Source organism: Pleurodeles waltl, chromosome 9 (assembly GCF_031143425.1).
Source record: "Pleurodeles waltl isolate 20211129_DDA chromosome 9, aPleWal1.hap1.20221129, whole genome shotgun sequence".
In the NCBI taxonomy this organism is placed as follows: Eukaryota; Metazoa; Chordata; class Amphibia; order Caudata; family Salamandridae; genus Pleurodeles; species Pleurodeles waltl.
In genome coordinates, this window is record NC_090448.1 from 528403690 (window position 1) to 528431161 (window position 27472).

Sequence of the window (27472 nt, forward strand, 5' to 3'; positions counted from 1 at the left end):
AAGTCGGCCCCCTCACCACGACCACCGATCTTCTTTTAACAGATGCTTGCCCCGAAAATTTGCTAGCCATTAAACAACTGAAAGAATTGGGAGCTATTATAGTATGCTCCCCCCAGGACGTACGCCTTTTCTTATGAGATTTTAAAGGCCACTATACCGTTAGAGAGTTGGATCCTCGGCTTGCACACCTTCCCCCCGAATTGTGGGCCACCAGCTCCACCTCGGTTGGGCGAATGACTATTGCGCCTCACAAAATTATATTGAAAGATGGAGCCATACTACCACGATTACGCCAGTATAAAATACCTCCGCAAGCTGAGAGAGATCTCATTTCCATTATAGAAGATCTCATCAAAGCAGGGGTAGTGATAGAAGTACCTTCAAACACAGTTAATTCCCCTGTATTACCAGTAGCAAAGAAAGTCCAACAAGGTGAAAATCCCAGTTATAGACTGGTAGTTGATTTACGAGAACTTAATAAGTGTGTGGTGTCCCAACATCCTGTTGTACCAGATATCTCCACACTTTTAACTACTATTGATTGTGAGGCATCTTATTTCACCGTCATCGACCTCAAGAATGCGTTCTTCAGCGTACCCATACATGAAGATAGCCAGTATTTGTTCGGGTTCTCACTGTCCGGAAGGAGCTTCCGGTTTACACGAGCTCCTCAAGGCTTCACTGACAGCCCGAGCATCTACAGTCAGGCATTAAAAAGACAATTAGACACTATACAAATGCCTCAAAATACTGCACTCCTGCAATACGTTGATGATTTACTCATCACGGCTCGCTCTGAACAGTCATGTGTACAAGCTTCGTTAATTGTATTAACGTTTCTTGCTGAAAATGGTCATAAGGTGTCACCAAACAAGTTACAGTTTTGTCAACAGCAAGTGGCCTACTTAGGGCACTTGCTGTCGAAGGAGGGTAGACAACTAACACAAGAAAGAATACAGTTGGTACTAAATATACCCCAACCAAAAACACAGAAACAAGTACGTGAATTCATAGGATTAACATCCTACTGCAGACAATGGATCCCTCAGTTTGCATTAATATCTAAACCACTTGTACACCTCACAACATTGGAAGCAAGTGCAACACCCCAACTTCCCTGGACAGAGGAACATACACATGCATTCCAAACGTTGAAACAAGCAATGTGTCAGGCTCCTGTATTAGCTACCCCCGATTACCACAAAGATTTTACATTATTTGTTACTGAGAAAAATGGGACTGCTTTGTCAGTTCTTACACAGGAACAAGCAGGCAAACAAAGGCCGTGCGGATATTTTTCATCCACTCTGGATCCAGTAGCGCAAGCCCTTCCTGCATGCCTGAAAGCTGTAGCAGCGACAGCCCAAGCTATCAGACAAAGTGACACCATAGTATTAGGACACCCACTAGTAGTAAGGGTTCCTCATGCAGTGGAACTACTACTCAATAGAACACAGACTCAACATTTGACCATAGCCAGATTGACAGGGTATGAACTGACACTGTTCCAACCCCACATTCAAATACTTAGATGTAACACCCTGAATCCAGCGACACTCTTACCCCTCCCTGAAGAGACAGACGGAGTACATGATTGTATAGAAGTGATTGAACAAGTGACGAAACCAAGATCAGACCTAGGAGATATTCCTTTAAAAGATGCGGAACAAAATATATATGTGGACGGCTCATGTAAAAGAAATGAAAAAGGGGAACTGAAAGCGGCCTATGCAGTAACCACAAAAACACAGGTACTAGAATGTCGACAAATACCAATTCTCTCGGCGCAGGCTGCAGAATTAATAGCCTTGAGTAGAGCTTGTCACATAGGGAAGAGAAAAAAGATAAACATTTACACCGACTCACAGTATGCCTTTGGGGTAGTACACAATTTCGGAACGCTATGGAGAGAAAGAGGCTTCATGACATCCCATGGATCAAAAATACAACATGCAGACCTCATAACACAGTTATTGGACGATATACACTTGCCCGAACAAATAGCTGTAATTAAATGCAAAGCACATTCAAAGGGAACAGACGATGTCGCTATAGGAAATGCCTTAGCAGACCAAACAGCTCAGGAAATGACACAAAAAGACATAGAAAAAGGGTCACCCCATCACCTTGCATTTATAGGACATACACAAACTACCAGAGATACCGCTATTGATATACTAGACATACAGAGTCATGCTACAAAAGAAGAAAAAGAAAAATGGAAAAAGGAGGGAGGGATCTTGACAGACCAGGGATGGATGGTGCCACACAAAGCAGTCTGGTATCTACCGGACGCCATGGTACAGATCATTATAGAAACAATACATGGGCCAGCCCATCTAGGAGAAAAGGCTATGCTAGATGCAACAAGATCTATATGGGACAATAAGCACCTTAGAGCCGCAGCCAAAAACAAGGTCCAAACATGCATGATATGTTGCCAGTACAACATCGGGAAGGGTGTGACAGTAGGCTCAGGAGGATTTCATCCTCCAATACATCCTTTTGAGGTCATACAAATGGACTATATACAAATGGAAAGATGCAGAGGATACAAGTATGTCCTTGTAGTAGTATGTACATTAACAAGGTGGACAGAAGCCTACCCCGTACCTGATTATACTGCCAACACCACTGCCAAACAATTGATTAAGGAATACTTTCCTAGGTTTGGTCTACCTCGAGTTATATACTCTGACAATGGCCAACCATTCTCATCTGAATTAATGAAGAAAATTTCGCTCCTGCTGGGATACCAGTGGAAATTCCACTGCGTACGACACCCACAAGCAGCTGGTTTAGTCGAGCGACACAACCAAACGCTGAAAAACAAATTGGCAAAAATTTGTGCCGATAAGAAAGTTGATTGGATAACAGCTTTACCCGTAGCATTGTTCTACATGAGAATGGTTCCCCATTCCAGGACTGGACTAGCTCCCTATGAGATCGTTTTTGGCAGACCACCTAACATATGGGGGACACCGCGAGCTAAGGCTATAACAGACATTGAACTACCTGTGTTGACAGATTATCTGGCTTCTTTGATGTCTGCACTTCAATCTTGTCGTTCACAGGTTGCAGCTGCATTTCCTGATAATACCGAACCCAAAGAACACCAGATCAGACCGGGAGACTGGGTCCTCATCCGGAATTTTGATCGCGCGACGCCTCTTGAGCCCAGGTGGAAGGAACCCAAGCTTGTTCTACTGGTTACCCGAACAGCCGTGAAAGTCGAAGGACGGAAGGGCTGGTTACACGCCAGCCACTGTAAGAAATACTTTTCTAAAGAAGGGGCAGAGGACACCTTGCCTCACCTGATTCCAAAACATTCCGAACAATTGACATTACCCACAGAAGAAACTCCCCAACAGTTATACAAGTCGAAACTTAGGTCTTCTTCCCGAGCCCAGGTCACTTAAGTCCAAACAAGCTCCTCTTGTTGGTGAAACGGCAGGGGCTCAAGGGAGATACGCCTAATGGCAAGGCTTGTGACAAAAACAAGGATGGAACAAAAGAGATTAAGGGACAAATATAAGAGAAGAATGTGTGCTGGGAAAAATATTTTTGTATTGATATTAATGTTTTTGTTGGCAGCAATAGCATGTGTGAGTTGGATACTGTATGTGGTTTTTCCTCCAAGCAAACGAGTTCAGACACCCCTTAATGACACTCAAGAACACACACATCACGATCTTCCACCTCATGAGTTGGCACATAGAGTAGCGATGCAGAACAACACCTTTGTGAAGCTATTACACTACTCACATCAAGTGGTTAATACCACTAATTGCTGGGTATGTGGACAGATTCCCCCTCACCAAGACGAAGGGGGAATGCCATTAACACCATTTCCATTCTCATATAACGGCTCATGCGAGGCCTGGTTCGCCCTGATCACAGCTTATAACAGGTCTGAGATGCTAACAGATCAAAAGGACTGGCCCTGGGGTAATCTAAACGCTGTCCTTCAAAAGGTCTGTTATCCTGATGAGGAAGGGTTGCCACAGGCTAATGGAACGGTATTCGAAAGCGAAGAATACCGACGGGATGACTTGACTTTTAAGCTGAAAAGGTCCAGGTCTCAAGGAGAGGGAGGGCCAATAACCATATCCGTTTTCAAAGTAAAAGGACACCTGTGCATCCAGAAGACTGGCACTATCTCTGTAGGATACAGTGAATGCAATTTTACTGTGAAATTTACGGATCATGGTCGGTCCTCATTTCAGACCACCAGACATACCTATTTCATTTGCGGCCAGTCTGCCTATGTCCGTCTTCCCTACAACTGGGGGGGGAGATGTTATATATCCTTCTTATTGCCACCTGTTTTCCTTGCCTCTTCAACGTACCACAAGGATCATCGAATTAGTACAGGGAGGTACAAGAGGTATATAGATACATCTGGAATAGATCAAACTGAAACTGCTGCGGAACAATATACTGATTTTAATAGAGGTTTTTTCTTCTTCATCGGACCAGTGCAGAACAGTAAGCTTATACGTAGACTTACTCGAACAGTAGAGGCAGTTGTGAATCAGACTATAGCCGCTTTGGGGAACTTGACTCAGGAACAATCCGCTATCAGAATGGTAGCGCTCCAGAATCGTCTTGTTCTCGACGTCATACTAGCGGAGAAGGGTGGGGCTTGTAAAATTATCGGGTCGAGCTGTTGCATTTTCATTCCCGATAACGCCCCTTCAGTCTATAAAGCTATTTCCAAATTACACAAAATAGCATCAGGATTACACCAGGAACCAGGCACCTGGACTTGGTCAGGATGGTTTTGGGGGTTGGTATCCTCCTGGGGCTGGAAGTTACTATCCATAGTTGGGATAATATTCGCAGTACTTATGGGGTGTTGTCTCTGCATACAATGTGGTCCACCGCTCTGTGGATTGTGTATTACCCTGTGCACTCCTAGAAGACATACTCAGGAGGAAGAAAATGCCAGGATCTACCTCAATGGCCTGTACTGACAGTGATTGCACTCTGGTGCAAGGAGGGGATGTGGAAAAATAAAATATCGCACCCTCATGCAATTACTGTGCCTTGACATCTGGACATCCATTTTGAGAGTAAGCATCCATTTTGAGAATGTGTTGACATTTTGGAGAATGCAGCTGAAGATAAATTGCAACGTGTGATGTGTTTTAGGCCTTAGGCAGGATGTTAGCCACCCACATAGCTGTGGTTAAGCCGATTCTTCCGTTTCTAAGAAAAAGCTCGCTTCGACAGAATAACCTGTGGTTGGAAGAAAGTCACGCTTGTTTTCCCTTGTACTCTATTTTTTACCCCACGCTTCTGACATTTCTCCGTCTGCATGCTAGCTTCACATATTTCCACTGACGCACATCGGAGTGTTCCAGCTTCACATATTTCCACTGACGCATATAGACTGTTTTGTTTTTTTCCTCTTTTTAAAGTTTGCTTGATGGAAAATTACCGAATACTGCCATTTGCTTGTGTTGTGCAAGAAATGTATAAAAGCTGCAAGCTGCGCAATGTTGGGCAGACCACTCCCTAACCCGCTTGGTGAAGGAGCTCTCCCTTAACTCGAGTTATTGAAATAAACCCTGATTATACTCCACGTCCCGGACTCTGTCTCCTTCCTCATTTACCTATTACTAGAAAATTATGAAATAAGATAAGGTAAAATAAATTATTTACCACAAAGAGGTTAAAAGTCTTACTGATCATCCAACTGTTTTTATCCTTTGTTATATTGTTATATGCGATGTTGCTTCAAGTTTCTATGTAGAAACGTTCTTATGGAATGTGCGTTTATGACCTAGCGGGTCGTTCCAAGGCAGTTATGATGTGACTGGCCTTGGAGAAGGAGCCAAGCTTGTCCTACGAGAATAAATCTACCTATAACTTCTGTAAAACCACCATTTCCCTCGTCAGTGTCATACTTCATTTTGGTGACGAGTCGGGGGCATTGTACCAGTCAAATCGGTCACTCTGGTGCATCTGGGACAAGACGCGCTCTGCAACAGAAGTTAATTACTGCACCGAACCTGCATAATCAGTGCTCGGCACAAGAGGCACATTGGAGGCGGGAGAGGGACCAACACTAATCGCGTGTTATGGGGAGGTCCCTGATTGATATTTCAATAGCGCGTATCGCCATACTTCAAGCGCATGCATCGTCAACGGCACTTGAAGTTTCTACGGTTGTTACCTGGCAACACGGTAGCTACGCACGTGTCCAAGTTGGTAGCTGCGCGCATGGCAAGCTCGTGCAGATTCTTCTGCTTCCGCATTTTGGACTGGATTGGCACTTCTCATGCGACCTTCATTTTGGAGGAAAGACCCTTAGGAGCGCCGTTTATTTTTCTATGTATAGTGGAAACTAAAAGTGGACTATGAAGCAGCTTCAAAAAAAGGTGTGTGATAGTGCTTACAACACTGTTACAACTATTATTAGTTAGTTCATTTAAAGTACGGTAATGGCTTCCTTCATCAATTTACCCCCTACCTTGTTGGATCATCATGGTCAACCAGCCTTTCAGTGGGAGGAGTGGATAGACATTTTCGAGAATTATTTGTTAGCATTGGATGGACAGAACTTTTCACCCCAAAGGAAAAAAGCTTTATTATTAAGTAATATTGGCAAGGAAGCACACCATATATTTAAATACTTATCTGAAATTCGGGATGATGATGGACAACCTATTCAGGATGAATTTGAAGAATCAAAGCTACGCTTGGAGAAGAGATCTTCTAAGGCGGAGAACCTTGTTATGTTACGGTATAAGTTTTATATCAGACCCCAGAGAGAAGGAGAGTCACTAGATGACTTTCTTTCAAGTTTACGTGAACTTCAGTGAAGTGCAGGTTTGGTCCAATGACGGATGAGCTGATTCGTGACCAACTTATTGTGCATTGTCGGAGCAAGAATACTCAGGAGCGGTTATGGGCAGTGAAGAATCCATCTCTCAGGATGCAATAACAATAGCCAAAATAGTTGAGGAGTCAGAGCTGTGTATGAAAGAGATCAGCAAAAAGGACAATATCTCAGAAGAGGGCGACATAGCAGTTATATAAAAAAAAAAGTACCACTTATAAATATGGTGGTCCTGTCAGTAAACAGGTTGTAAAAGAGGTCAAACCTGCAAAACTTAAAGTGTGCTCTAGGTGTGGGTGCTCGTCTCACACCAGTGAGGCCAAATGGTGTTTTGCATTAAACAAGGATTGCAGAAAGTGTGGTCGCAAAGGACATTTTGCGGGAATGTGCAAAGATGGGTACAGAGCACGTGTAGCTGCGACTGAATCGTATGTAGAAGAGAATTAACTGGATGAAACTGATGTGGGAAGAGAAGCAAGACCGAAGAGCATTTTTTTCCATATTGGGCAAGAATGTGGAATTGATGGTAGGTTCAGGTTCATTATATACAATTGTTCCAAAATCAATGTGGATTTAGAATTGGCCTGAGGTGTCTTTGTTGCCCAAAGATATTAACCCCAGAGGTTATCAGGGTTCAAAGATCAATGTATTAGGATATTTTGAATCACCCATTACATTTAAGTCAAGGAATATTGAAGGGAAGAGTGCACAGAATAGTTTTGCGAGAAGGAGCTGTGCCAGTGAAACATAAAGTGAGGAGAGTGCCTGTGGTAGTAAGGAGTGGAGTTAAAAAATAGCTGGATGACATAAAGAAAGATGGTATCATCGAACCAGTAGAGGCGTCTTCCTGGATCTCTCTAGTGGTAATAACCAAGAAATGTGATGGAAAACTCAATTTCTGTGTTGACTTGCAAAGTCTAAATCAATTTGTAGTGACGGATGTATTTCCCCTTCCGAATATAAATGAACTCTTGTTATTGCTTAAGGGAGGCAGATACTTTTCTAAGTTAGATCTAAAGAGTACGTACCATCAGATCAGGCTGCATGAAGATTCCAGAGCGTTAACAGCCTTTATAACTGTGGAAGGCACTTTCCAATTCACCAGGATGCCTTTTGGGTTGTCTTCGGCCACAAGTGTATTTCACAGGGCAATGTCAGAAATTTTTAAAGAGGTACAAAATGTAATCTTCTTTCAGGATTATATCTTGATTTTTGGCCAAACTCTAACCGGACATAATTCAGTTCTCAGGGTAGTGTTGCACAAGCTCAGGGAAGCTGGGTTAACGTTGAGGAAAGACAAATGTAAATTCCTAGTTGAAGAAATTGAGTATTTGGGCCACACTATCTCTGGTGAAGTGGTTAAACCTAAAGAAGATCTGCTGAAGGCCATTAGGTCTGCGTCTGTTCCAAGTGACAAAGATCAACTACGCTTGTTTATGGGTCTCCTTGAATACTATAGCAAGTTTGTGGAAAAGTCTGCTATGAAAACAGAGAGTCTGAGGAAGCTGTTACGGAAAGGTAGCAGTTTCAAATGGGAGTATGACTAACAAGAAGCATTTGATGCGGTGAGAAGAGACATTTGCACTGCAGGTATTTTGACGCCCTTTGACATGCATCGCAAGACAATTTTAACAGAGGAAGCAAGTGAGTGTTGAGTGGGAGCTATGATGTCGCAGGTACTAGGGAAGAAAGAGGTCACAGTATATTTTGCCTCGCTCTCTGACTGAGAGCGAACGCAACTACTCAGTGATTGAGCGAGAGTCGTTAGCTGCTGCTTGGTCGGTAGAATATTTTAGAACCTTCCTATGGGGCATAATTTTCACTTTGCGTTCTGATCATAAGCCATTACTTGAAGTACTAAGTCCAGGTGGGGCGAGTAAGGGCTCTGCCAGATTGGCAAGACTAGCGTCCAGTCTACAAGAGTACCGATATGTTGTTGAACACATTCCTGGATGGAACAATTCTCAGGCTGACTGCCTATCTAGACTGTCCCTGAAATGGGAAGATGTTGATGAAAGAAACGTTGTCTGTGAAGATCAAGAGGGTGCAGTCGCTTGGTTGACCGATGTGGAGGACTGGGGGGCAGGAGCTTTCAGTGCAAAAGATCGGGAGTTGTGTATGGAGAAGGACTCTGTCCTAAGTGAAGTAGTACATATGGTTATAGGGGAGGAGGAGAGAGAGTACAGTGCAGTGCGACCTTATGAAAATTTGGTTGACAATTTGACGCTGGTGAATGATAAGCTCTTGATGCGAAACGATAAATTTGTACCACCAGAGGGTATTAAGAAGAAACAGGACACCTAGGTCAAACTTTGACTAAAAAAAGGGTCAGAGAAAATTTTTGGTGGCCAGGTATGGAGGATATGATTTCTCAATGGGTGGAAGACTGTGTGGTCTGCAGAGAAAGTGAAAAAAGGTTGAGGACAGGTGCTACAAGTGTGTGTGGTCACACAGAAAATCCTGGCTCACTGTGGAGTACAGTTTGCTTAGATTTTATGGGTCCCATTCATGGTATAAGGAATAATCTACAGAATGCTTTAGTCATGGTTGACGTTCATTCTAGATGGGTTATAGTCAAATTTCTGCGGGACATAACAAGAAGTACCATTGAGACTTTAAACGGAGTATTTCAAGAAGAGGGTCTTTCACGTATTTTGATAACGGACAATGGTACCCAACTCACGTCACGTGAAATGAAAGGGTTCCTTGACAGGCAAGGAATTATTCACCATTGCACTGCTTTATATAATCCTCAGGCGAATGGGATGGTAGAGAGAGTTAATCGTTTGGTTAAAGGTTCCATTCTCATGGCCATTCAAAGTGGGAAAGAGGTGACGAAAATGGTGGAAGAAATGGTTTGGACCCATCGTACCATAATTAACAAAGCAACTGGATGTTCCCCATTCGAGATGATGAGAGGCAGGAAACCAGGATCAAAATTCCTGCGTGGATGATGTATAGTGGTCCCAAAACCAATGAAGCGAAAAAGGAGAAGGGAAAAAAAAGTGATGTGGTTGTAGGTGACTGGGTGAAAATTAAACGAGGTAGAATGTCAGGTGGATTATCAAAATTTGTGGGCCCATTCAAAGTTGGTAAAGTGTGTAGGAGTTATGTGGTGTTAGAGAAAGGTAACAAATGAAAGAAGAGGAGAGTGGCGCTGTACCAGAAAGGAAGCCAAGGAGGTGTGAAGCTTATGTATGGTATGTCTGGTGGTAACGGTTTTATGTTGATGAGTGATGAGGAGTTTGGTCGTACGTCCAAGGGTAGTGTTAGTGAAAGCTGTGTTGAAAGGGGAGTGCAGACAACTACAGACTTGTGAACAGATTTGGTTTCCCAGGGACCACTTGTATGTTGCTTTTATTGACCTAAAGACTGCGTTTGATTTGGTGCCGCGTGGTGTGCTAGGAAGCACATTGGAACTCCTCAACCTCGACAGTGAACTGTTGAGGTTGATAACGTATCTTCATGAGGGAACTTACGCACGGGTCTGATGGACCCAAGGTGGTGATTTGACCCCGCTATCGCTGTTGAGGGAGGGATTAGACAGGGGTGTGTTTTGGCCCCTACCCTATTTAGCCTCAACATCAATGGGGCAGTGGAACAGTGGAACAGCTGATGTGGTGTAACCATAATGCCCCTAAGCTAGCAGGAGTATCTGTTCCGATCCTCATGTTTGCAGATGACACTCTACTGATCTCAAGAACCCCATTGGGTTTCCAAAACAAATTAGACGCTTTTGCTACGTTTTGTGAGAAGAGGGGCCTTGAAATTAACACAGACAAAACCAAGTTCATTGAATTAAACCCACATAATACCTTCAGGGGGAGAATGACCATTGGTGGCCAATCCATAGACCAGGTTAGCCAATTTGACTACCTGGGGATTAGACTATCAGATGACCATCAATGGTCAGCACAAATTGAGAAACGTGTCACTGCCTTACAACAGCGGTCAGTGACGATTGGAAGGAAAAATAAAAACTCCATGGGAGGGCAAATCACACCAGCTATCACTGTATATAAGGTTGCGGCAGTGACGGCTGCAACCTATGGTGCCGAGCTTTGGTGCTATTGCAATTGTAAGAATCTGACCTTGGTTGAAAACAAATTCATACGCTTTCTGCTACACTTACCGATGAGTACCCCTCTTATCCCGCTCAGATTTGACCTAGCGTTGACCCAGATTCATAATGAAATTGCCTTGAGACCTCTTATATATTGGGTGCGTCTTTGGTCCTCTGAACATTTGGCCTACTACCAATCAGCTGTTGCGGAGTTACTAGCCCTTAATGGAGTGGAGTCAATCCCTTGGTTTAAACATATTAGAGATATGTGCAGCTATATTAAAATGGAGGAGGTGTGGAGAGCTCCCCGTGACCTAACAAAGGAAGTGATACCACGTATAAAGCGATATTACAGGGAGATGATCTTGATGCAGATATGGTCCAGCCAGGGACAAGGTAGTAGGACAGTTGAATTTCTAAATCACAAATGTTCACCGAAATTTGAAACCTATACAGACAACATACAACCAGCCTACATCAAAAGCTTTTATATTAAATTCAGATTGGGGACTTTGCCATTGAAATCTTTTACATCGGGGTAGCACAAGGCCGATGGTACCTCAGGTTTTTGTTACTTTTGCCCAATGCAACTCGAGACCTTGGCCCACTTTGTTTTCTTCTGCCCAAGGTATTTAACCCATAGAAGAAAGAGGATTATTCCTCTATGTAGACTCCTTGGAATAAGGAACCATAGGGAATCTCTCCGTCTATTGATAAGCGACACAAGTGATATGGTAGTGTTCGCAGTAGTGAGGTATCTTCAAAGTGCTTGGGCAGCAAGATCCGGAGAGTTAATATCTGATTGGCAACTAACCCTGTAACATGCCTGGTGAGACCATTGATTTGCTTGATTTGATGAAATGCTATAAATTGATAGGTTATTAATCGAGTGCTATCACAGATTGATTTTAACTAAATTCTGTTTTTAAGATTTATTGTATATATGTATTTTTTTATTTTAGAAATGTTCTAGGGTATGGATAGTATACCAACTGCGTGACATTTTAGATTATTCTTATTGATGTTTTATATTTAAGATCAATTAGCATATTATTTATTCTTCGAATGCTTTTATGCCTCTTAGCCGAAATAAAGATAATTGACTGGTTTTCCTGGGGTGTGATGAGAATATATGGTCTATTCCTCAGGATGAAGAAGAATGTGATCGTTCTCCGAGTCTAATCGTCAGAAGAAGTCAAAGAATTCAGAAACCACCCGTTACTTAGAGTATTATGTTCAACTCAAATGAGGGTAATGAGTTTGTACCAGCAAGTTTGTGTTATTTGGGTTTTATGGGAATTTTTTTTTTTATATTTTAAAGTGTTCAGAAAGGGGGGGAGATGTGTTATATTGTTATAAGTGATGTTGCTTTAAGTTTCTATGTAGAAATGTTCTTATGGAAAGTGCGTTTATGACCTAGCGGGTCGTTCCAAGGCAGTTTCGATGTGACTGGCCTTGGAGAAGGAGCCGCGCTTGTCCAATGAGAATAAATCTACTTATAACTTCTTTAAAACCTCCATTTCCCTCATCAGTATCATCACTTCATCCTTCTTGTGTCAAATAATCAGTGAACCAGACCGGGTTATTCATTGGACTTTTTGAGGTATCTTGGTCTCTTTCTCTTCTCAATACGAACAACTAGAATTGCCAACATGAAGGTTCAAGTCAAGGCCTGCTTTGATGAACTAACAATGGTTGTAAAATAGTCCCTATGCTCTTCAGCACACACATCTTACATTCAGTAGTGGAAGTCATTCAACTTCTTATCATCCCAATTCTGTTTCAGGCCCACCATTTTTAAGCAAGGGTATTTTTACAGTGTTTCTCTGTTTCAACCTTCAGGCTTCAGTGACACATATACCTTTGGGCATTTTCAGAGCTTCAATATTGGACGTCTGTGATTGAGCTTTAAACCCTTCAGGTTCACCATAAAATGAGCCACTTTGCCCTCACTGGAGCTTCCATAGTTATCCACTGCTCTTCAGCCACTTCTTTCAGCCTAATAACTTGTATTTAATCTTATTTCTGGTTACATTGTCCAAGATAGTGGGTGAGTTGGGTAACTCTTCTATGTCCGTGCTCTTGACTGAGGGCCATCTGAAAGGGTTATGCATTTTGTATTGGTTCATTATACTTACATTCATCTGTAATCAAGAAATCCTCATTCCAAAATGGCCGAATGGATTTTCAGCAACCAGGAGTAGGTACCAAGGGATAGAAATGCTGCAATCCCACATTTGGTGAACATTCGTTTAGCAGTTTTGGAATTAAGTATGCATAAAAATCTCCTATAGGAAATGCCATTTCACTGACAATGGAAAAAGGATATGAGACCCTCTGATAACTTCACAGATCTGTGATAGATCTGCACTAAACTAAGCCTGGTTTTAAATGTCCTATTAAATATTTTATTCTCTAAGCTGGCACATGTTTATTTTGGTGGGGTATAAAGTTATAATGGAATTAAGGGTACAAAAAATCAGATTTGCTATGGAGTGAGGTGTCATCCCTAACTTTACACACACTTAAACCATATCATGGACTGAATAATTTAAAACCAACTAAAAAGAAATTGAATAACTATTGATTTTACAGGAACAGAAGCTAGCATCTGAGATAAGGGTACTTCTTGGAATTATATAGGACAATGACTCACTAAGATAGTGACATGCATATGGAGTTAAATGAACACGTTTAAAGGAATTCACCAACTCCTCTCTTATCTTTCCCAACACTGGAAAAGGTTGGAAATTTACTTCTTACAAGGTCAAGAGTAAAACTTCTTTATGGGTGGGAAAAGGGCAGCAGTGACAAAATTTGCACGTGCTTAGCAGGTTTTTGTATGAGCAAATATATGGGTGTACATTTGCGGATACGAGAATGCAATTCACAAACGTTTTCCAGTATTGTTCAGAAACAATACTTGAAAGCATTTGCAAATTGCAAAATGGCATTTAAAACAAAACAATATTTCAGCAAAACAGTTTTTTGAAGGGGCAAACTTTTTTGTGCACATTTTATTTTGAAAACACACACCAATCTTGCTTCCAAGCTTCTTAGTGTATTTGTACATAAATATTGAGAATTCTAGGAAAATCTCTAGTACTGTAAAAATTGACAAACTTTGCAAAAACATACACATGTTTTTACAATAAGCCCACAAAGATCACATCTCCTTGCATTTCCTTAGAGCACGTGCCCCAATTGTAAAGGCGTTTGTATTAACAGTTTATTTGTAGGTTTGAACAGCTCCTATCTATGGTTACAAATGTTGCACACTGTTCTCTTTAGCAGACATGCACTAGGGTACTGTAAACCGGAAGCCAAAGGTTTTGTGCGGGAAGGGATGACCCAACTTGTCCAGTGGACAAAAAAACATTAAAAAACTTGTTGTCCTTGACCTCAAACAACAGGTCTAGGGCGCAGGGTGGTACGACTTCTAAATCCTTTTTGCTACTGCCTATTTTGGTCATATGAAATAATCTATTCCATTTTCAAGCAATGGTATAAATCTTTAACTTTGGCACCCATTAAGCAAACCACACCAAATCACCCCAAAATCTGCACAAGGTTTCATTAAAATGTGTTATAAAATGTTACATATCCTCAATTAAAAAATATAAATGCTGTTCCATGGACAACCCTTTACCCAATCTTGTAGAGCCACAAGATGGAAGAGAAAGTAGTGGAAACATTTTGATTTCCATATGCAGATTCCTACCCTTCCAAGCTTTATCAGTAAAGAAAGGGTGGCAAACAAAGACTTTTTTATGAAGCTGAACAAAACCTACTGTGGAAAGTTCATTATTTTCCCACAGATGTTCCACGGAGAAAAGAGAAGCATATATTAAACTGTTAAGCATTTGAATTAATTCACATAGCCACAGGTCTCCCCCTATTTGCCCACAATTCTGACCTCTCTGATGACCCATGACCTCTGGCTCCTCTTTAGGGAGTGGTTCTTCATCAGGATGAAGGTTTAGTGATGCAACAGGCATAATGGCTGAATCATCTGTAGCAAAATATAAAAGCTTTTGTTATACATCTTAAATAATAAACCAGCTTTTGACATGAATACAAACGAATACACAACCACCCCCCATTCTATCTAATTTTACTCCAAATTCAACAGCTGATGACACAGACTGGTGCCCTAGTAGAACTAATAGTGAAATTACAGAGTTAATACATCAATCATCAAACATCTGGAAAGTTGATGGAACACATAGTGACTGTCTGAAGTTTTATTTGGCATCTATCAATTAAGTTTTTGTAAAAGTAACACAGGAGAGGACAAAAGGAAACTATTGGAACCTTGATATTTCTTTTTACTTGGCGATTTAAAAAAGGTCAGCGGTCATTTAGAGTTTGCCAGAAAGGGAATCAGTAGATTACCCACTGTGCTCATCTCATGGTTCCCTCTGCCTCATTTAGATGAGTGGGATCCATAAGGTTTCTGATGACAGAGCCTTATCTGGATCTTCTATAAATGTTTAATAGTTGTCCCATCTGCTGTGAGAGAGCAGGCAGCAATCCATTGATAAGCCAACCATATTTTGGGCGCACTTTGGAAGAAGATTTAGCATTTCTCAGTCTGCAATAGCCTCCAAGCATAGAAGTAAACTCCAATGCATCAGGACTGCTCCTTTCTTGTCTGAAATGCAGAAAGTGTTGACTGGCCCCCATATGACATAGGGGTCAGTTAGCATTATATTTTTGCTGTATTAGGCCATGAGCCAGGACCCCAGATTTAGGCCATTGGTACCATTCGAGGGGGATGGGTTCTAAACTGATTTTTTTGCAAGGTATTGATGCCTAGAGATGGAAACTATGTGATAGCAAGTCATCACTCTTTGCCTTTTGTCCGCTATTATTAGATTAGCAACAATAGCCGAAAAAAATAATCTTTTTTATATTACTGATAAATAGCATACAAATTCATCACAGTATGTGGAAAAATAAATCTAATTCCACCAGATTGGTTAAATTCAATATAATTTAAAAATAATTATGATTATTAACTGTAATAATAACAATATAGTCCTTAGAATAATAACAATAAAACTTCATTGGATTCCTCATATATTGATATAGGTTCTATGTATATTTTTCACTTATAATTTCAAATAATAATAGTTGTCACATCTTACATAGGCAATGTATGTCATGGGTGAACATAAACAACTTTTTTATCATTCACATTCGTCGTCATCATCTTCTTTTGAACAGGTGTCATCATTCTCTGCGTCTGTTTAATTTTCACAGGCAGTAAGTCTGTACGTCAGTGCACTTGAGGTCATTTAGACAGCTGACACATGTTGGAAGTTTGCAGTTCCTTATGCAGGTGCAAGCTAGAAGATCTAACACAGCCTGAGGTGCTGGCTGCCCCTTTATCCAGTCCACTACCAATTGCTCTCCTCCTTATGTTTTTCCAACTTCCACCCTCTCCCAATTGGACTAGGTGTATGTGTATCATTCAAAAGTCATCTCTGACGTATATAACAGCTTGATAATTCACACATTGTGCATGTTTCTTCAGACCTGCCTGCCAATTGATGACTGTCTATCTCACCCTTCTTTGAGCAAAATAGGTGATATCTCACGTCATTTTGTGTGATGAACCGAAGATTTTGGTGCATACAGCAAGCACGAGAATTGCTCCACTTTGTCCATTAGGTCTTCAGAAAGATCCCATTCGTCTCCTAGCTGCGAAAATGTTTCTTGTGTATGTCTGTAGGATTTTGAATGCACTTGTTATTCTTTTTCCTGCAAATGCGCTTACTGGTCACATCCAGTAAACGTATAGAGACCTATCATAGCGCGACAAACATTTTCACCTAGAGTTGAAGCTATTTTCCCAACGTCAATGACTCATATGCATATTTTAGAACCACATTTCAGAAACAATTTAGCCATTATTCTGCCATAAAATCTCAAACACATAATAAACACATCAGTGTCATCTGAGCTTATCATTACTGCCTCATAAACTTATTAGCACCGTGTGCAGCATGCAGCAACAAATGACTATATGTTTCTTCGTCTGTGCTGTTGAAATCGGGTTTTTGGTGGCTTTCTTCAGTTGTGATTTTGTAGCATTTATCTTCACAGTTTGCGAACTGTGTGTTATTCTCAAGTTTTACAAAATCTGGTTTCCTCCATTCGTTAACAAGAAATGCGATGAGAGTTGTTCCATTCCTTCAGTGGCTTTGGAATTTCCTCCACTGTCTGACAATCTGGGAAGTTGAGATGCTCTGTAACTGGTGCCCGAGTTCTTCCCCTCTGATTGTCCTCTCGCTGCTTTTAATAGACGTCTTATTGTATGTATCAAACACAACATCGATTCTTTGACTCCCATTTCCTTCCCGCAAAGCCATGGAACCAAACTTTGATTCCTTTCATTTTACTCTCTGAATAAGAACCATACCATCAATCAGCGTGGCTGAATATCCAGGTATTTCCTCAGCAGGGGTAATGTTTTTCTGCAAGTATGTTGCTAAATTAGTTTTGTCTTTCACAACAAACCCTCTGGAGTTATTAAAGCCCATGGTAAAGGTCCTAAGGGATGAGAGAACACATGAGCCATTTGAAGGTTCCGATTCTGTGCTGTCACAATGATTCGACCAAATAGTGCTTTGTCTGCTTTCATGATGATTGTCTTGCCATTGCCATTCACTGCCTTCTTCGGGACATGTTAGTGAAGGCTTTCAGTTTGTTCATTTTCAATTGGACATAAAACTTCTTAATAGATGGATTATTCTCAAGTCGCTCAAGTTTGAAGTCTGTATAGCACTGTTCACCTATTTCATGTGCCTTCATTATGTTGGATACTATGTCTTGATATGCCTTTTTTGCTGTGGAGAGACTAATGAGATCATGTGGCCCAACAAATTGTCTTAACTAGCTTTGAACCAGACTACAGCTCTTGTAACAGTATCTTCGTCTTTTTCAATTCATGACTTATGTAGGTCTGCGTGAGTAAGATCTGATCTGTTGTTACGAACCATTTCCCTTTGTGACCCAAAAAGGCACTTCTGTGTTCAGCCGTCCTATAATATCTTTTCACAGCACCTGCCTTGAGGTTGAACTTTGTCGTACCACCTATGTGTTTTTGCTGACTGCTACCTCTGTCGATTGATCGAACGGAAATCTTTCAAATGGTTAACATCTGACAGTTGAACTGAAAAGCATTAGTTGATGAAGTTTTGATGTATCTCTGGATATTTCCCTGCAAGTAATGTCATTTCGGCATAGTATACAGGAAGGTATCTAGCGTAGTTCATCCTGTCATACGCAAAATACCATGGGATCATAGAAAGTATGGCTGTAAGATGTAATTGGTAATTTCCTTCTCAAGCAGCATGCAGCAGAGCCAGCAAGACATTTTCAACAATATCCAAATAGGACATCCAAAATGCAGAGAGATCTCCATTGTCATGACAAAGATGTTCCAGGAATACATCCCAAAGCTGTTTACTTTCGCAAAGGCAGCATTCTGCAAGAGGTTGTCTAATCTCTGTTGGTATAGGTCTTTTGCAAAGTCACTAACATCCTCAATGAAGGAGTAGCCTGACTGAATGCTCTCTTTTTAACTCTTCTATACCCAGGGGATAAATTCCAACCAAGCCAGTTTCTACATAGCTTCATACACGCACTTGTGTACTCGATTTTCACAACTGTACATACTACCTTCTAGTACTGATGATATTGATCCTTTAGCTATCATGTCTGCTTCAATGCAAAGTCTGTGAAGGCCAGCGTCTTGAAAGAGTTTTCCAAGAATGGATATGACATTGTAAATGATTGAAAGGTAGTCATTCGAAGAATGATTCTGTCGTACTTTGCTTTATGCTTCCACACAATCTCAATTGCTTTTGCTTAGAGAGCTTGATCCATGACCACTACATTTTCGCCAAATGCAGCGATTCTCCTATCAGCTCTGACTGTTTCAAAATTTCAGAAACAGTTGTCAACTCAGTTGCAGGAGCCTTAATAGTGGGCAAGTAGCAAATGGAATCCTGTGATACACTAACGAGGTCTCTAGTACTGATGTTAAATCCTGTCCAACTTGGTATTATCTGTGCAAGGCTCGCTTCTTGTCTTGTAACAACCCAGATTATGTTCTTATTTTGTGCAAGCTTCAATTTGTCAACACATTCCAGCATGACTTGAGTACTTGTCAGCAATGGCTGAGGCCCAACTCCTTCACCAGAAACATACATGAACAATTCTTCAGTATTTGTGGTGGTCAGTGTTCTTTCCTTGTGTTTTTCAATGCTTTGGAGAGAAGCTTTAAAAGGTTGTGGTCCCAACAACTTGGGCTGCACAGCTATACCGTTGACTCAATGAGTTGTCCCCTTACCAGTAAGAGTCTCGTCCAGCCTATCCAGTTATCAATGTTATGCCATGCTAACTCAGTGAGGACATGAGGCTGAAAGAACAATTTGCTCATTTAAGGTAGCAGCAAGTTTTTGAAGACACATGGCAGTGTCATTTTCTTCCAGTTGTGAGTATGAAATCCCATGGCCGAGTCAGTTTAGAGTGCAAATGATTTCAACATTGTCTTTCAGCGTTTTTACAGCGTGTGGCTGAATTATTGCAATAAGTAAGTTGACCATTTAGACGGCTTCATATTTTCTTGATCTCCAATCAGTAATCCTAATAGGAACCTTTTAAGGTAATCAGGCACTTTAAATGAATCTTTATCAATGTCTGATGGATGATATGGCCATGATATTGATGTCAAGTTTGTTTTAATCATTGTTCTTTTGTGCGATGATGTTTGATCAATGATCTTGTTCATGTCTGTTAGCTTACCCTTTAAAACTGATAATTCTCTTTTCAAACTCTGGCTTTCTCTTATAACGTCATGTAGCCTGACACTATCAGGTTGGGCCAATAATTTTCTTTGGTTGTCTGGGAATATGTAGAAGCTGTCAACGAACTCTAAGTCCAATTTTCTTCTAATAAGCTTCTTGGTTGATTTGTCTGTTCCCTGTACTCCTCTGCATGTTATGAGGGATTCAAGCATGAGAGCCGTCACACGTATTACCTCTTTGTTAGGAATAATCCCAGTTCTAATGTATTGAAATAGTTCACCAAATGCTTCATCTCTCATATTTTTGTAGTGCTCATCAGCTAGATGCATGATCTTCCTTCTTTGCTTAAACCCTTGTGAAGTTCATATAACAAGATGCATGCTTCTGCAGCCACTATGTCCCTACTAGAAACTGCTAAGTTCTTTGAATCACAATTAATAGTTGCACTCTCTTGAAGCCTTCTGTCAGCTCTAAGCTCCATGGTCTTGATTAGTTTCTCATGTGTTGATGTTCTCTTGTAGCATTTTATCCTTCCACAAAATATACATTCTTCAGCATACACGTTTGAATTTAATGATGTTCTTCTGTTTAAGCTTTTACTTGTACACTCACTTGTTCCAGAATCATCACTGACACTTGCTCTAGCCTTTCACTTAATAGCCTGTAAATCTCCCTTCACAGTAAGCAGGGTCCTGCACTTCCTGTGGTAAAATACTTGGGGAACCGTGTCGCTTTCCACATTTCCCGTAATGTCTAACAGTGGAATGTGATTCCTTACTTGAGCTGCCTCCAACAAAGTTTTCCATGATAAGTAGTCTTGCGGGCTTGTCAGTGTAACTCCATGTTGGACATTTGACCATAAATGAATAATACACTGGAGGGACAAGATGTGCTTGTTTCAGTCTTCTTCATGATACTGCACGGTCATTCAACACCAGTTCTAAAAAAAAGAAATTAATTAAAACAATTATATATTTTACTTAGTGTACTTAATATAATCATAATTACTATTATAATTATTATCAATTTATATAATCACACTCACTGTAATTGTAATATTTAAATAATAAAATTCACAATAATAGAAATTATGAAAGCGTTTCCATTTACATCAAGGTATTCGGGGAGTGGCGTGGTAACTCACAAAAAGGCAGAGAGGTATGACTTGCTATCACATATTTTCCAACTCTAGGCATCCATACCTTGCAAATAAATGATATTAGAACCCATGCCCCAAGTGGTACCGATTACATGGTTGGCTCAAGTCCTATATGTCCTCCTGCCATGATGAAGGCAGTACTTACAGCAAAACTATACCTGCAATACTGGATGAAATATATAAATTTGATGGGAGGTCATATACCGGGCAGGCAGAAGCAGGGACCACAATGCTCATGTGGGCCCCCAAGAAACATTGGGAAAAAAATTGGGAAATGGTGCATTTCAAGGTAAATTGTAATAAAGAATTTAGTGAGAATGCAAGAACATTTAAAAAGCAGTTGTGAATGTGTAGTGTTTAAATATTTAAACACATTGACATCTGCCCCATATCTTACTGCATTAACATGTTCAACAGTTACTGTAATGTGCAAATTGTACAGTATGCCAACTTCAGGCACTTAAAAGTGTGTGTTTGCCCAGTCTCATGCACTGCGTGTGGCATGGACTTTGGAAGAAAATGCTCTACCCAGGCATGGGGAAGCATACACAGCTGCTGGCTGCAATCAGTCATATAGAAATATGTGCAAACAGGGCTTTAAGTGGGATGAATAAAGTGGGGGATCTCTAAAAAAATAAAAGTATGGCTTAAACGTGTAAATTACATTTTTGTGATTCCCATAGTGTTCAACCCGGCTGTTATTTTAGTTTCTCTTTGAGCTTTCTGTAATTGCATCAAGATATATAACCCAACAACTGACACACCTAAACCAGGCCAGGACTATTGGCTTTGTCAATGGCTGTTAACGGTTTCCAGATAAATGAGTAACACCAATGATTTTGTTGTAGATATTTAATATTGAAAATGTTTCAATTTTAAAATTATGAGGCTGTGAATTAAGGGATAATGAGGCCTGTGGAAGAAATATTAGTCTTCAGTTATGTGCACTTTATGTTAGACATGTATGCCCTTTTTCTCTCCACGTCTTGGCCATCTGCATATCTTAAACCTCATCTCTTTCCTCTTCAGTACCCTCTTTTCACTGTCTCCTGAATGTAGTTCCTCAAATCTCCATCACCTTGCCACTCCCAAACACAGATTGCACTCACATGTAAGCACTTTATTTTATTTTACTTTCACCTTCTCCATATTTTGACAACTGTGTACCCCCTTGTGGCAGTGGGTGTGGCGATAATAAGGATTAGAATTAGTGACTTTATTTAAAGTTCTTTTCAAGATATGTGAAAGTCTTCAAGATTATATGGGTTGTGGGCTCTCCGTAATAGAATATCTCTTCTCTCCTTTCCAGGTCTCCTCTTGACTGGCGAAGATATTCGTCTTGGGCTCCCAGACGCACCGGAAATAAGAGGAATGGAGATATGGGTAAGTCGGGATGGTGTACATGTACAGTTAGTATTAATAGTACAAGAAGGAAAGGAGAGAGAGAGAGAGAGAGGGAGAGGGAGAGAGAGCGAGAGAGAGAGAGAGAGAGAGAGAGAGAGAGAGAGAGAGAGAGAGAGAGAGAGAGAGAGAGAGAGACCCGTCCTCTGGGAAAAGTGTGCCGAACGTGATAATCAGAGTGTACAGGAAACAGTCACCTCTTAGTGTCTTCTTAGTGATAGGTCTCTACCCCTGGGTGCTCTTTAATTCTTTCTTTGTAGTGTTCTTAGAATTCCAGATTTCTGCTCTTTTCCCCTATGGGGGTCCTGTTCCTTCTTGCCCTTCTTTCACCTTATTAACGGCCCTTTCTTATCCCCCTCCCTCCAAATTCTCCCTCCCCTCTCCCTATATTATCTCTCCCTCCCCTCTCCTGGTGTCACTCTTCCCTTTAGCCAGAAGTTGTCCTTTATAAAGGACCATACCTGGTTAAGCCACGTCCCTCCTGGGACGTGGCGGAGTCCTCGTCCTTCGGGTCTCCTCTTGGTCTCGATCCAGTCTTGGTCGCTTGTCTCCAGGGTTTCTACGGTGTTCAGTCTTCTTGCTGTGTCCTCCGGTCATTTGCCCCATCTTCTTTCTCCTCTGTCGGTGTTTTCCTGTCTCTCCGCGCCCCGCGCGCGAAGTCCGTTCTCCCTTTCTACTCTTTCGGGAATCCGGATATCCGGGTTCCCTGTAAGATTGCTGCCGTCGACGTTGCTATGACGCCCGGGCGGGGCGTCGTCCATGGAGGAGAATCGGGAAACCGTTCCCGATTCTGTAACGCCAGTAGCTGGAATATCCGTCAGCCGGCTACACCCCTTCACACACATTTACAAAGAATTTTGATTGCAACCAGAATACATAAGCATTGTTCTGTGTGCTCTACAGAGGGGCCAACCTACTTACATCCACTGTGAGAGACTCACACTACCTTCAGCCTCAGAGCATTTAAACGCAGACCGTCATAAGTACCTGGCGTGACTCAGTTCAAAGTATGCACTATACTAAGATTAATGAATTGCACAGAAAAAAAACACAGAAACACAACATGATGGATATAGTTAACACTCTTAGGGAATGTAAAACATGTAAATGCATTACCTTAATTGTTTTTACATTCATTGTTCAGAAATCAATCAGTGTTTTGGCATCAGTGTTAAGGGCACTGATATAAGACCGAGAGGACCCGTTTCAATGTATGTTTTAATTTCATATGGCAGAAAAAGATCCCCAGAATTCCGCAACCACAAACATCTGGACGCTACACTGTGTTTAAAATCAAAAAATGTCAAGAGTGGACAACATTCTAGAACTATTGTGGCAATCAACCTACATAAAAAAGGACCTTAATAAGTAGCAAATATGTGTGCCTTTTCCTAAGCATGCATACTCATAGCATTTAATGATTTTTTACATGTTTCTGGTATTCTACAAATCAGGATGCTATATTCACAGATTTCTCCCTTTGTGCTTCACTCCCTTAAAAGCTGAGGATATCTGGATCAATTTCAACAGGGAGCGAAATCCCTGCATGTCTTTTGGATCAACTTCACTGAGGAACAACTGCAGCTCCACTAGAAAGAAGCTAGCAACCTACAGCCACGGCCTGGGGTGTCACAGTGGGGGAGGTCAGTGTGACCAGGTGTCTCAGCACAGCATACCAGATACACATCTAGCATTAACACTTATTACCAAGGACCAGGTGCCAAATCTCACTGACCCCGCTCACATCCAATCCTACCCTGTTTCCCTGTGACGGTTGGGAAAGGGTGAGACCTATGCCTGTGAATGTCATCTGCCCTCATACAGGAATGTAGCCTCTAACGCCCAAAAACATGACACCAGCAGCGTCACTGACCTAAAGTGGATATTATCAAAGACTCTGATGGCACTGAAAGGCTTTATAAAGATAAGCTGTGAGTCGTGGTCTGAGGGGCCTGGCTTCGGCCCCTGGCTTCGGCCCCTGGCTCTGAGAAAAGCAGGCCAGATAGCTAGGGATAGGCCGCCCAGACTTAAATACATTGACTTATTTAGAGATGCAATCTGAGATCATGTCTCTAAATAAATTGAGGAATTTAATATTTTTTGCAGAAAAGGTGTAGGAATTTCAGAGGCAATTCTTAGGTCACTGTGCTATTTTAGGATTGTAACTTCTGAACTGCAAGTAACAAAAGGATATCTATGGCAAAAGCAGTGACCCATTGAGCTATCCACATACAGTAAGTTCTGTGATCTGGATGGTACACATTCTTTGCAGCAGGTCTAATAACCCTCTGTGCTATTTAATAATGAGTGAAAACTACCACTAAACTAAACTCCATCTCTCTCCATCAGGACGAATAATCATTTGTGTTATCTTGACAATTTCACAGTTGCCTGAAAACTGCTCGACACACAAGGATTTCTGCAGCAGGTGTTTTTAGACCCATAACTTATTTCTAAATACAGCTCCCCCAGCTCAGTGCCAGGTGTGGCTAAACAAGCCACCCCCCTCTAAAGCCGGCCCTGCCAAATTGATAAATATCTCCTCCAATACTACACCCTCTCACAAATCTAAAAATTCCAACTTTCAACAGATTAGCACATTCCATTGCACCTTTATGCAGATATTTCACATTAATTAACACATTGACACAAAGTGGATCCATACTCTATTTAAAATGCATTGCATTCCAAAGAAAGAAAACTTCACATCCAGATCATACTGAGAACGTTTCATAATTTTTTGCATGGATATCAGTCCACTAACACTATCCTTTCAATCTCCAAAAACAAAATAGTTTAAACCATATGCAAGTTTGCACTAAAGAACAAAACATGCATACACATCCTCACTTCTTGTAACAAAGGGACACACTTGATTCTCCAATTATTTTTTTAAAACTTACTTTCAAAATTGGAATTATTTACTGTATTTGTGCAATATGCCTTTGGAAAAACCTATTGCCATTAGGAAAAAAAATCCCTGTAGAACAGAAATAAACATTATATAGTTATTAAATAAGTGTTTGTCGGGGAAGCACTTTAAGATTCAAGACATCACCCCTTAATAAGAACTGCACATTGTTTCGAAACCTCTATAAAGTCTATGTGCCTTTTTTTAAATAACTGCTGCTTTGAAAACAGTATGTCTGTGATATATGTAAATGCGGACACCCATCAATAAAACAAATTATTTTCAGGGCAAAGAAAGATTCACTCCTTACAGCGAAATATGTAGGTTTTTAATAATCTGCTCAGTTACAAGTCCTTCCCCTATTACATCAACTGGGGATATGGCCACATTTATGGCAAAATCCCTACTTCTTTTAAAGCTTCAGTATAGTTGCAAGATGGCCAGTAAAGTTTTGGTATGTGTTGGAAGCTGCACGTTGCACTACACAAGCAGTGTTTGTAATAAAGTTGTATCTGTTTCAAAAAGAAACCATTTATTGTTGATGTCTACAAATTATTCAGTTAATGGTAGATTATGAAGCAAGGGTGGCAAATCCACAAACACTCATAACATGCTACACAACCGAATAATTCCAGCAACTCTGCTAACAATCCGGCCTTTTGACAAGCATTGGCAAAGTCAATCTGTCTCACCTACCAGAGAGCTTTTGGCTTTGTCAATGGCTTTTAGACATTTTGTATAGCAGCACACTGCTGTGTGGTATGGCTAAAAATAAAACAAAAAAGCGACATGACGTCACCAATGCCGTTATAGTGCTTTTTTGTTTATTGCACGGCAGGAGGTAGGAGACAACAGGGTTGGCTAAAACAGAGGTAAATGTTGCCTTTGAAAGCCAAAGCTTGGTGTTTCATGCAACATGTGGAAGGCAGCTTGGTGTTTCATGCAACATGTGGAAGGCAGGAAATATTATTAAACCAAACAGATAACGTATGCTCTTTGTTAAAAACCTGAAAAGATATACACATGGCTCTGCTTTTGCAGATGACATGGAAATTATGGGGGAGTGTAACACACTGTGGGGGCGGAGATGTGAGGGAGGAAGCAGAACATGCAAAAGATTTCAAGAAAACATGTGCACTCCCCGGGAGCGCTGAAAGAAAAAATATAGTTCCCTGACATGAGCCCTAGAAGGATACAAACCATTTGACATGATGGTAAGAAACTATGCTCCAGGGGAAGGACAAAAATGAGGAGGAAAGAAACCTGTTAAGAAGGAAGTAAATGAGAGTGACAATGTCAACCATTAGTAATCAGTCAGCTTAACCAAAGCCCAATGTAAGCATTGGTATTGTTTACAATAATTCCTCAACAATAGGTAGCTAAAAGCCGTTTGTAGTCAAGACATAATGAGTTTCCTAGAGTAAATTTTAGTGCAAACGTGGCAGGGGAGTGGGAGGTAACATGGAGGAAGGGTAAACCGGGGTGGTGTAAAATGGACCAGGGGCTAGGAGGAGGGGCAAACCGGTCAGACAATGGGGGGTAGCAGGGGCTGGGACTAGCAACGTCATGGACAACTATGGAAAGACGGCAGGCAAGTGGGGGAAAACAACAACACGGACAACAATGGAAGATTGGAGGAGGTAAGCAACACGGACGAAGAAGAGTGGGATTGTGGGCTGGTGACAGTAAGCAGAACAGATGAGGGAAGGAGAAGTACACGAGGGCGGTAGCTGAAAAAGATGTATTTGGGGACAGTGGTTAAACACAAAAATTAGCTCCTTAGAAAAATGAGCATTTGAAGGACATAATTAATGCAGCCATGCTCCAGGGTAAAAGGCAAACACACAACAAGGAAGGAAGCCTACAGCGGTTGACCAATAAGAAGCAAGCAAATGAGAGTTGCAATAAAGCCAAGCAATGGTATGCAACAGGCGACATCTGGGCCAACTGAGAGAAAGTATAAGATCTCGAAGAGACAGCACATGCAATGTCTAGGCGAGACCTAAAAGTGAACAGTAGTTCAGTCAGTGGAGGTCTAGCTGTTGAAGGCCTCAAAGTCCACCACCTTGTCAACCATATAACTTTGTATAGGTCACCTGCCTTTTTTTCTGAAATTCTGCCTTTCACTGTAGACACATTTCGTCCTGGATACGTTGACATGAGGAGAAATACTAGATATGACATCATTTAAATAGGAATGACTCTGAAAACATAATAAAAGTAAAAGGGTTATCGACAGGCTCATTATGTGATATGAATTGTTCAAAAGTTT

The 27472-nt window shown here is 41.1% G+C and overlaps 1 protein-coding gene across 2 annotated transcripts in view; it reads right to left on the reverse strand.

Annotated features, from left to right (window-relative positions):
• The window catches only part of LOC138259595 (E3 SUMO-protein ligase ZBED1-like), a 108633-nt gene that overhangs the window by 29738 nt on the left and 51423 nt on the right, over nucleotides 1–27472 (reverse strand). The window contains exons 2-3 of one of the 2 annotated variants that reach the window (XM_069207429.1): nucleotides 20508–20669; nucleotides 14827–14922 (exon numbers count right to left, since the gene is read on the reverse strand). In XM_069207429.1, the coding sequence (XP_069063530.1) occupies nucleotides 14827–14922; nucleotides 20508–20589 (178 nt within the window). In that variant the 5' untranslated portion in view covers nucleotides 20590–20669. The remainder of the gene's footprint in view (nucleotides 1–14826; nucleotides 14923–20507; nucleotides 20670–27472) is intronic. The other variant, XM_069207428.1, reaches the window with a different exon arrangement.